The sequence below is a fragment of the Calidris pugnax genome, unplaced genomic scaffold (assembly GCF_001431845.1).
Source record: "Calidris pugnax isolate Ruff unplaced genomic scaffold, ASM143184v1 scaffold463, whole genome shotgun sequence".
NCBI lineage: Eukaryota > Metazoa > Chordata > Aves > Charadriiformes > Scolopacidae > Calidris > Calidris pugnax.
In genome coordinates this window covers 89,758-100,739 of record NW_015091252.1, presented here as the reverse complement: position 1 = coordinate 100,739, position 10,982 = coordinate 89,758, and the positions used below count along the sequence as shown (strand labels likewise).

The following is a 10,982-nucleotide window of genomic DNA, read 5'->3' as shown; positions in this document are numbered from 1 at the left end:
GCTCTCAGCACCCACTGGCACCTCCCGCTGCCCGCAGTGCCCACCACCACTTGCTGCTCCAGGCACCGACCAGCATCTTCCACTCCCAACACCCACCAGCACCCCTCAACTCGCAGGACCCACCAGCACCCACTGCCCCCAGCATCCACTGCCCCCCTCCCAGCTCTCAGCACCCACCAGCACCCTCCTGCTCTCAGCACCCGCTGCCCCTGGCACCCACCAGCTTCTCCTGCTCCCAGTACCTACCAGCATCCCCCTGCTTGGCACCCCCCAGCACCCGCTGCCCCCCAGCATCCACTGCCCCCCTCCCAGCTCTCAGCACCCACCGCCACCCTCCAGCACCCACGGGCACACACTCCTGCTCTCGAGCACCCATGGGCATCCTTCTCCTCCTAGCACCCACCAGCACCCATGGGCATCCTTCTCCTCCCAGCACCCCCTGCCCCAGCACCCACTCCCCACAGACCTTGCCCTGCCCTGCCAGATGCCCCAAGCCCTGCTGTGCCCCCCACCTCCGGCCGGGCTGCCTTCACCCCAGCTCTGACACCCCTTGGGGGGGGGTGAGCCCCCAGCCCCGGCCACCCCACGGAGCCATAAGGATGAGGGTGATGCTGGCCGTGATGGTGGGGCAAGGCGGGGTGGTGCCAGGGGAGCCCATCTCGGTGGCCTCAGGCGCTGTCGCTGAGTGTGTGTCACGTCCCTGCCGGGCACACACCGGTGTGGTGCAGGGCTGTGCCCGGGGTGGCCTCGGGGACAGTGTGTTGGGCACAGGGCAATGCTTTTTAGCCTGGCATCGCGGCCCCCCGTGCTGAGGGACACGTGCTGCGGGTGACATTGCAGCAGGGACGTGGTGCTGCAGTTGAACTTTGCCCAGAGAAGCTCCTGGGAAGCTGGTCCCTGGGTTTCCAGCAGCCACCAGCTCCTGTGGCATCGGCCAGGCTGGTCCTGCACGGGCAGGGGTGGGGGTACCTGCTGCTCTGCCCCCCCCCCCTTTCCCAGGGGCACCTGGCTCCCTCCCATCCCCGCCTGGAGGGGACCCGCAGGGGCTGGGGGTGCAGTGGGTGCTCCCGGGGGAGCGGGGTGCTCCTTGCTTTTATTGCCCTTGTAGCAAAGTAACCAGCCCTGGCGGTGCTGGGCACGGTGTTTCCATGCCCTCTGCTCCCAAACACACATTCCTTGGGCACGGAACAAAAAAAGAAACCACCCAATCCACCCTTTGCTTTGAATTTCCTCCTTCCAGGTGGTTCTTTGCATCTTCCATGAATTTCCACCTTATTTTTCTTTTTTCTTTTTTTTAAAAAAGATGTGCCTAAATAAGATTTTTTTCAATAAGAGCCGAGTCTGCGACTCGTTTTGCTGGAAGCCCGTCTGCGGTGGCCTTGCTCCCTCTGCTTGTCCCAGGATGCTGGTGCCACCGGGGACCGGAGGGCTCTTGGCTCAGGGTGTTTCCCGGCGATGCTCCAGGTCTGATCCCTGTCCTGGCAGTTCCCGGCGGCCTGGTTGGAATCAGCAGGGATGGTTGGGGTTTAATTATGTCAGCTGGTTAAAATAGACAGGGATGGTCAGGGTTTCTCCCTCCTGCTGTTAGTTTTGGGGCTGAGATATCCAAATTGTCCTTTCCTGTTCAGCTCCGAGCAGCCACCGCCAGCCCAGGCTCAGGGATGGGTCCTTGGGGACCCCTGGTTCTGCCTTTTGGGGTGTTTCCTGGACTCTCTCCCTGGCCTCCCCACAGGGAATGCGTTTCCCAGCCCTACGTGTCCTGCTCTTTTGGGGTCAGGGCCCCATCCTGGCTCTGCTGGTGCCCAAGGCAGAGAGGTGACCCCAGCCTGGGACTGCTGGGCTGGGAGCTGGCCATGGACCCCCCCCAAGTGGGTCTTGGAGAAGGGACCTCCTGCCTCACCCGCCACCCCACGGGACCCCAGCCTGTCCCTGGGTCCCATCATGGCTCCCAGCCCCTCACCTCAGCCCCACGGCGTTTCCAGCCACTTTCTTCCTGCTGTAGCCCCCAGCGAGGGAAGGCAACCTGCTGCTTGCCCACCGGTGCAATTATTAGCCAAAATGTCGTGGGGTGGGTTGATGGGGGCAGAGATTAGGGCCTGATCCTACGTGGGCAGGGCGATGCTCTGGTTGGTGGGTGGCACGGGGAGCTGGGCTTTCGGTGGGGCAGGGTGCCCAGAGAAGCATCTGATGGGCACTAACGAAGCGGGGCAGCGCGGGGCCGAGGCTCAGCCCCCTCCCTGCCCCCATCTCTTGCAGAACATCGTCTCCAAACACAGCTCCCAGTTCCGGGGCAACGCGCAGCACGACGCCCTCGAGTTCCTGCTCTGGCTGCTGGACCGCATGCACCAGGACCTGGGGGCTGCCTCCCCCGCCCAGCAGACCCACCGCCGCCAGGAGGAGGTGGGTGGCCCCCAGCTGGGGGGTATGGGGTGCCCACGTCAGGTCTGGGACTTGGGAGGGGCGGAGATGTCCTGGGAAGGGGTGGGCTGGAGTTGTGTCCCCACCCTGGTATGGGATGGGGATGCGGGTGATGCGGTTTGGGGGGGGGAAGATGGTGGGGTCTGGGTGCTGTGGGGCTGGGTGAGGTGGTTGGGGTGCTGGGAGAGCGTGGGGGTGGCAGCAGGAGCCCATCTGGCTGAGCACCCCGGTTCTGGTGGGCACCCCGGTTCTGGTGGGCACCCTGGTTCTTGGGATTGCTCTGTCAGGAGAAGATCCAGCCCCCCCCCACCCCATCCCTCCCCGCTTCCAGCTAAGCCCGCTGTAATTACAGTGCTCGGCAGCTTTGCTGCTGGCAAAACGAGTAATTAAGTCTCCTTCCATCCATCTGTGCTCATGGCATCGCCCTGGCCCTGCCTCCTGCCTCCTGCTTCCTGCCTGCCGTGATGCTGCCTGTCCCCATTTTGGGGGTGATGCCCATCTTGGGCACGGGGGTCCCGGGAGCAGCTTCATCCTCCCTGTCCCCAGCTTTGAAGCCCGTTGCTGTGGCCGAGGGGTGTGGGTCAGAGCCCCCTTGGGCATCCCCTCGCAGGGGCACAGCTCCATCCTGCCTGGGAGAGCTCGGCTGCGGTGCCCATCTCCAAAGCCTCCGGGCAGGGCAGCCCCAGGGACTTCCAGCCATCCCTGCACTGAGCTGAGCCGTCCTCAGCCCTGCCTGCCTTTCCCTGGAGGCATTTAGATCCCCCAGGCTGTTTGGGAGATCCCCTCACTCATTTGTTCAATGCCAGGTGCCAACACGTGCCATGGGCCATGGTGTGACACTGGTGGTGCCCTGGGCTCCCCGTGTTGGAGGCAGTGCCCGGGGCACCTGCCTGGCTCCAGGGATGGGACCTTTTGTGTCCCCTCAGCATCCTCCCCTTGACTCATCCTCTCCCAGCCCCTCTCTGCAGCTTCAGCCCCTTTTTGGGGGGTGCCACCCGAGTGGCACCCGTGTGCCCACATCCCCGGGGTGGGGGTGTCCCTGGGGGGATGTGAGCCTGAATAATGGCTTTGAAGTATCCGGATGGAGCTGGGCACACACGTGCCCGTCCTGGTTGTTGCTCACACGGGCTGGGGGGTGGCAGCTTGTGCAGACACCGAGGGGTGGTGACGAGGGGGACAGCTGGCCCCAGGACAAGCCCGTGCCAAGGCTTGGGGGGCCAGGGGAGCTCAGCTGGTGGAAAGCAGAAGATGAGGAGGTGGGTGGTCCAGGGCACAGAGCTGGGTGAGCTGGAGGGGGGGAAATACCCTTGAGGCTCTTCGATGGGTGCCCACAAGGTGTTTGCTGGGGCACCTTGGTGGTCACCAGGGAGGAGACCAAGGCTCTGGCTGCCGGGAAGGCTGGAGGTCCCCTCTCTGCCACACCAGATGGCCCCTGGCCCTGGGCTGGCTGTAAGGACAGGTCAGGCTCAGCAGGACCCGGTGCCACCAGATGGCACGAGGAAAATCCACCTCCCGGCCAAATACCTCATTGATTTTCAGTCTTTCTCGTGGCAACACTGAAAACTCCTTTTCTTACCCCAAAACAGCCCAGTCCTTTCCCAAGCTACTGAGGCTCCTTTCTGCAACGTCTCTGCTGCCGTCAGGCTCTGTGTGCCCACAGCGGGGGTGAAGCTCCTGTCCCCTGTGGGGGGGGGGGGGGGGGGGGGGGCCCCGGGGGGGGGCAGGAGAAGAAGGAGACTAACCTTTTCAGCTCGATTACAGAGAGAACAATTTGTTTTTGTAATTAGAGCTCTGCAGTGATCTCTGTTTATTTCACTGATAGTCAGCTCGGTGTAAACAGAACTCAATTTTGACAACTGTTTAGCTCACGGCACAGTTTGGACGGGGGGGTCCCTGCGGTGCCCAGGGAGGGGGCAGGCAGGGAGGGGACTCCCAGGCAGGGGGGTCTGGCTGTGTGACGTGGTCACATCCCAACATCCCCGGTCCCTATGGAGCGGAGCAGAAGGACCTGGCTTCTCTCGGGGTGTCCCAGGTGCGGGGCACATCTCACCTCCTGCCGCTGATGCTGGCATCCCCCAAATTTGGCAGAGGGCTACATCCCCAGCCTTGCCTTGGGATGGAGGAACGGATCCTGTGCTGGCCCTGGGAGCAAGTGGCAGGGACACAGGCGTCCTGCCAGTGCTGTCCTGGGTGTCGCTCCCTGCTGTGCCTCAGTTTCCCCGTGCTGCAAGCAGGGGGGTGGAGAGAGGGCTCCCTCATGCCACGCTCCTCACCCACCCCACGGCAGTGTCCAGTCCATGGAAGAACCGGTTTCTCTTGGGGACGGGGGCCCAGTGTTGCTCCTGATGCTGCTCAGGGACATGCCATGGGCTTTACCATGGGGAAGGGGTGCGGGCACCCAGCCCGGGGCACGGCTGGCTTGTGGTGCTGCTGGCTCAGACCCAGGTGTCTGGAATGTGGGGGGAGAGACAGTCACCCCACCGTCCAGGGATGGCCCAGGGGGGAGCAGTGACGTGGGGAGGTGGCCAAGGGATGGTTGGGTGGTGGAGCGAGTGGTCCCCAGGGCTGCCTCCCCTGCCAGCCGGAGGGATGCTGGTGGGATGGCACAGCTCCCTCTCTCTGCACTGGTGGCGTGGGCACAGAAAGCCCGGCTCTGGGGCGGTGGGTCAGGGTGCTGGGTGCCGTGCCTGGGCTCGGGGTGCCATGCCGGGGTGCCGTGCCTGGGTTTGGCATGCCAGGTACTGTGCCAGGGACACACGTGGCCCTGGCCGCCCTGGGCTGGCACACCTGCCTGGGAGGGCATCGTGCCAGCCAGGGCTTGTTTTAGTTCTGGGGAGATGCCTGTGGTTAATTCACACCCAGCCGTGCGTGCCCCAGGCGGGGGCGTGCACAGGAGCGTGCACAGGAGCGTGCACACCTACTCCAGGCTCTCGTCCTGCAGACACACGGACACACAGACACACAGACACCCCCTCATCCCGGTGTCCTACCATCTCGCCCACCCACACCACAGCTCCCAGCACCCGTGGGTGCATTTCCCAGCCCAGCGGGTGCCATGGCCACCTCCCTGCCAGGGCTACCGACCCTGCAGGTGTGTGCCCAGGGGACTGCGGCTCCTTGGGGGGAGAAGTTGGGGGGAAAACAACTTCCCCCCCCCACTGCCAAGCTTTCCCTGGCCGGAGGGCGGGTGCTGTGGTGTGGATAAACCAGCCAGGACTCACCCAGGAATTCCCTCCTGGAGCGTTTCAGCTGGGCTTGTTCCCAGTTCCTGGGGGTGCAGAAGCTCTGGGGCTGCAGCTGGTCAGAAATAGCCCAAAATATCCCCAGAAGGTGGCACACGGGGAGCCTGGAGGGCATGGCAGTGCCAGGCTGGTGGGTGCTGGGCAGAGGTCACCTTGGCATCACCTTCAGCCTGTCCTCGTGCTGTAGGGACACCAAAGCTGGGCTTGGTTCACTGGGACATGTCCCCAGCCCCTTTAGGGACATGGTTTCGTGGTAGACTGGGCAGTGGTGGCTCAACAGTTGTACTTGATGATCTTAAAGGTCTCTTCCAAGCTAAACTCGATGATTCTGTAATGGTGGGGGTCACACCAGCGCCTCGCTCACCCCACTTGTCTCTTGTCCCCGCAGCCCAGCGAGGACAGGAGAGGCGATGCTGGCAGCTCCCCACCACCTGCCCAGCCCCCCCGCGGGCAGAGCTTCGTGCAGAGCCACTTCCAGGCGCAGTACAGGTGAGCAGGGAGGGCCCCATCCTGCCCGGCCGGGGGCTTCCTCCTCCTGCCAGCCCCGGGCAGTGCCGCGGGGGCTCTGCTGGTGGGTGGCCGGACTTCACGAACCCAGGGAAGGGGTGAGCTGGGGAGCTCTCAGCCCTGCAGAGAGACTCCATCCGTCTTATCCATCCAGTCCATCCATCCATGTGTCCATCCATCCCATCCATCCATCCTATCCATCCATCCTATCCATCCATCCTATCCATCCATCCATCATCCCATCCATCATCCCATCCATCCCATCCATTGCATCCATTCATCCATCCCTCCCATCTCTCCATCCCATCCCTCCCATCCCTCCGTCCCATTCATCCATCATCCCATCCATCATCCCATCCATCCCATCCATCCATCCTGGCCATGGGAGCGGTTTCCCCCGTGGGTGGTACAGCCACAGCTGGGGGCAAACTGCTGAGTGAGGGCTTTCAGGACCTTTCTTACCCCACTTCAACGCCAGCAAATATTTTTCCAAGTCCCAAAACAGACACAGGGAGGGACCCTGAATCCCCACGGCAGTGAGTGGGGTGTCCTGCTGCTCCCCCACCCCTGTCTCATCCCCGGGGCTCCTGGCAGTTGGCTGGGAAGCTCCAGGAGCAGCAGAATTAGGACAGAGCTGTATGTTGTGTGCACGGTGCAATGCTGGTGGCGTTGTCCAGGCTGTGAGGGTGTGACAGGGTGGGGATGATGGGCTGGGTGGCTCTTGGCCAGAGGGGACAAATGGGTTTTAGCATGGACTGATCCAGAGCAGGGGCTGAACCGCATCCCGGGGGCGGTTTTTCTTGTGGGTGGATGCCTGATCCTTGGGAGTGAGGGCACAGGGGGGGACATCAGCCACCTCCAGCATCACCTCCTGGCATGGTCACACACACGGACATGGGCAGACCCCAGCCCTGCCCCTGCTTCCACCCACCACCCTCCTTCCCTGGGCATTTCATACCCCCTGCCTTTGGGGACCCCACTGCCCACCTCACCCTAATGAATCCTTGAGTGGTTCCCTTCGTTATCACCGCTCCAGGATGGGGAGGGCCACCAGGAGGTGGCTTTGGCTGGGACAACTGATTTTGTGCCACACTAGCATTTCACTGGGAAAAGCAAGGGGGCTGCTGAGCTGGCAGGGCTGGGTGGGCACAGTCTGGGGACATGGGCAGGGCTTGGTGCCCTAGTTGTCCTCTGTTGGTGGTGGTGGGTGGTGGAGCAGCCCAGTAAGGCGTGGTGTCCCTCAAGGGTCCATACTGGGACCAGTACAATTTAATATCATCATCAGTGACGTGACGTGATGGGATTGAGTGCACCCACAGCGAGTTGGCAGGAGACACCAGGCTGAGTGGTGCCATTAAGAGGGAGGGGATGCCATCTGGAGGGACTGTGATGGGCTGGAGGAGTGGAACTGTGTGAACTTCATGAAGTGCCACCAGGCCAAGTGATGAGACCCTGGCCCAGGTTGCCCAGAGAAGCTGTGGCTGCCCCATCCCTGGAGGGGTTCAAGGCCAGGTTGGAGGGGGCTTGGAGCAACCTGGGCTGGTGGGAGGTGTCCCTGCCCAGGGCAGGGGGTGGCACTGGATGATCTTTAAGGTCCCTTCCAACCCAAACCATTCTGTGGTTCTATCACAGGACCCAGTTGTCCCAAGCCTGTCCCCAGTGTGGGGATGCCCCCCATGTGGCTGATGGGACACCCCACATGTTCATCCAGCTGAGACTCACAGGTGCTCAAGTGGACCAGCATCTGGCCACCCCATCCCCATGCCATGGCACTGCAGGCACGAGGAGAAACATCTGGCACCACAAGTCCTTCTTCCTCGCTCAATTAATCCCTCGCCCTGCATGAAAAAAAAGGCGCTTTAATTATCCACCCCCTTCCGCATGCCAGAGCCCGTCTGTGTGCAAAAGAATTTATTAATTGGTGCTGTAGCATCCCGGGGAGCTCAGTGGCTCTTCAAGGTGACAAATAACAAGGGCTTGGGATTTGATTTGGTTTTTAATTTATTTTTCTCCTTTTTGTTGAACAGAAAGGAGGGGGAAAAAAGGAAATTAAAAAGGCAGAATTAAAATGAAATAGGGGGTAGGGTGGTTGTTGGAATTAAAGGTTCGTTTAAACCAGGCTGTTGGTCACCCCAAAGCCTCCAGGAGTCAAAACCACCTTGGGATCTGTGAGCCACGGGAGGGGGAGCAGGATTTGGGGGGGGTTCAGGGCCACATGTGGGAGTGGGAGACCCCCAACCCTGGGATTTCACTCCCCCAACCCTGGGATTTCCCTCTGGCTTCTGTAGCACCAGTTACCACGGGCACCCTTGTTAGGTTTCAGAGTGAACAGACCGTCGGGGTGGGCAAGCTGGCGCGGGCTGTGGTGTGTCGCCCTGGTAGGAGGTCCTGCAAACCCTGCGTGATGCTGGGGCCATCTGAGCCCTGCGGGGTGTGATGCCCGGGGTGCGGTACCCGACCACGGTGTGGTATCAAGGATGCAGTACCCAGGGTGGGGTACCTGGGATGTGGTACCCAGGATGCAGTACCAAGCATGCAGCTACCTGGGATGCGAGTACCTGGGATGCGGGTACTTGGAATGCAGGTACCTGGGATGCAGCTGGTGCCTGGGATGTGGTACCCAAGGTGCAGTATCCAGGATGTGGTACCCAGGGTGTGGTACCAAAGATGCAGCTACCTGGGATGTGGTACCCGGGATGTGGTACTCAGGGTGTGGTAGCTGGGATGCGGGTACCTGGGATGCAGGTACTCGGGATGCGGGTACCTGGGATGCGGGTACCTGGGATGTGGTACCCAAGGTGCAGTATCCAGGATGTGGTACCAAGGATGCAGCTACCTGGGATGTGGTACCTGGGATGCGGTACCCAGAGTGTGGTACCTGGGATGCAGTACCCTGGGTGTGGTACCCAGGATGTGGTACCCAGGGTATGGTACCTGGGATGTGGTACCTGGGATGCGAGTATCTGGGATGTGGTACCCAGGATGCAGTACCAAGCATGCAGCTACCTGGGATGCAGCTACCTGGGATGCGAGTACCTGGGATGCGGGTACTTGGAATGCAGGTACCTGGGATGCAGCTGGTACCTGGGATGTGGTACCCAAGGTGCAGTATCCAGGATGTGGTACCCAGGGTGTGGTACCAAGGATGCAGCTACCTGGGATGTGGTACTCAGGGTGTGGTAGCTGGGATGCGAATACCTGGGATGCGGGTACCTGGGATGCAGGTACTCGGGATGCGGGTACCTGGGATGCAGCTACCTGGGATGTGGTACCTGGGATGCGAGTATCTGGGATGTGGTACCCAGGATGCAGTACCAAGCATGCAGCTACCTGGGATGTAGTTACCTGGGATGCGGGTACTTGGAATGCAGGTACCTGGGATGCAGCTGGTACCTGGGATGTGGTACCCAAGGTGCAGTATCCAGGATGTGGTACCCAGGGTGTGGTACCAAGGATGCAGCTACCTGGGATGTGGTACTCAGGGTGTGGTAGCTGGGATGCGAATACCTGGGATGCGGGTACCTGGGATGCAGGTACTCGGGATGCGGGTACCTGGGATGTGGTACCCAAGGTGCAGTATCCAGGATGTGGTACCAAGGATGCAGCTACCTGGGATGTGGTACCTGGGATGCGGTACCCAGAGTGTGGTACCTGGGATGCGAGTACCTGGGATGCAGTACCCTGGGTGTGGTACCCAGGGTATGGTACCTGGGATGTGGTACCTGGGATGCGAGTATCTGGGATGTGGTACCCAGGATGCAGTACCAAGCATGCAGCTACCTGGGATGCAGCTACCTGGGATGTGGTACTCAGGGTGTGGTAGCTGGGATGTGAATACCTGGGATGCGGGTACCTGGGATGCAGGTACTCGGGATGCGGGTACCTGGGATGCAGCTACCTGGGATGTGGTACCCAGGGTGTGGTACCCAGGGTGTGGTACCCGGGATGTGGTACCCGGGATGCAAGTACCTGGGATGCGGTACCCAGGGTGTGGTACCTGGGATGTGAGTACCTGGGATGTGGTACCCGGGATGCGGTACCCGGGATGCGGTACCCAGGGTGGGGACTCCGGGGGTGCCATCCCCAAGCCAGTGACACCCCCTGGCCATGTTTTGCAGGTCCTCCCTGACGTGCCCTCACTGCCTGAAGCAGAGCAACACCTTCGACCCCTTCCTGTGCATCTCCCTGCCCATCCCGCTGCGCCAGACCAGGTGAGCCCGGCCGTGTGCCTCCCTGGCCGGTGGAGGTTTGGCTGCCAATTAGAGTAATTTGCATATTTGGGGGGTCAAAAATTCATTTGGGAGGTGGTGGCGACGTTGGGAGGGGTGATGGTCACTGCTGCAGGAGCTGTGTCCGATGGGTGGAGTTGGAGCCAGGACATGGATCCCTCCAGCGCGGTCACGAGCGGTGTCAGGTCTCAGCGCGGTGGCTTTCCCCGCTGATGGGGGGGTGTGTGTGTGTGTGTCCCCTCGGTGTCCCCAGGGCTCTCAACGTCACCCTGGTGCTACAGTGCGAGCGCCGGCGGTTCCTGCGGGTGGGACTGGCCGTGCCCCTGCTGGGCACGGTGGCCGAGCTCCGGGAGATGGTGGCACGGGAGGGACACATCCCCCCGGAGCAGGTAACAGGGTGTCGGGGTGGGGGGGCACAGGGTGTGGGGTGCCACCCCCAGGAGGGACACTGAGGGTGTGGGGTGCCGTCCCGCAGGTGATCCTGGCCGAGGTGTCCCCGCGGGGCTTCCTGCGCTCCCTGGGGGACGCGGAGGCGCTGGGTGCTGCCGGGGAGGGGGCTCCCCTCTACGCCTTCCAGCCGCCCCCC

The 10,982-nt window shown here is 62.0% G+C and overlaps 1 protein-coding gene across 1 annotated transcript in view; it reads left to right on the top strand.

Annotated features, from left to right (window-relative positions):
• The window catches only part of USP43 (ubiquitin specific peptidase 43), a 34,087-nt gene that overhangs the window by 2,600 nt on the left and 20,505 nt on the right, over nucleotides 1–10,982 (top strand). The window contains exons 3-7 of the mRNA XM_014960116.1: nucleotides 2,257–2,400; nucleotides 6,049–6,149; nucleotides 10,286–10,378; nucleotides 10,650–10,785; nucleotides 10,872–10,981. Coding sequence (XP_014815602.1) covers nucleotides 2,257–2,400; nucleotides 6,049–6,149; nucleotides 10,286–10,378; nucleotides 10,650–10,785; nucleotides 10,872–10,981 — 584 coding nt within the window. The remainder of the gene's footprint in view (nucleotides 1–2,256; nucleotides 2,401–6,048; nucleotides 6,150–10,285; nucleotides 10,379–10,649; nucleotides 10,786–10,871; nucleotide 10,982) is intronic.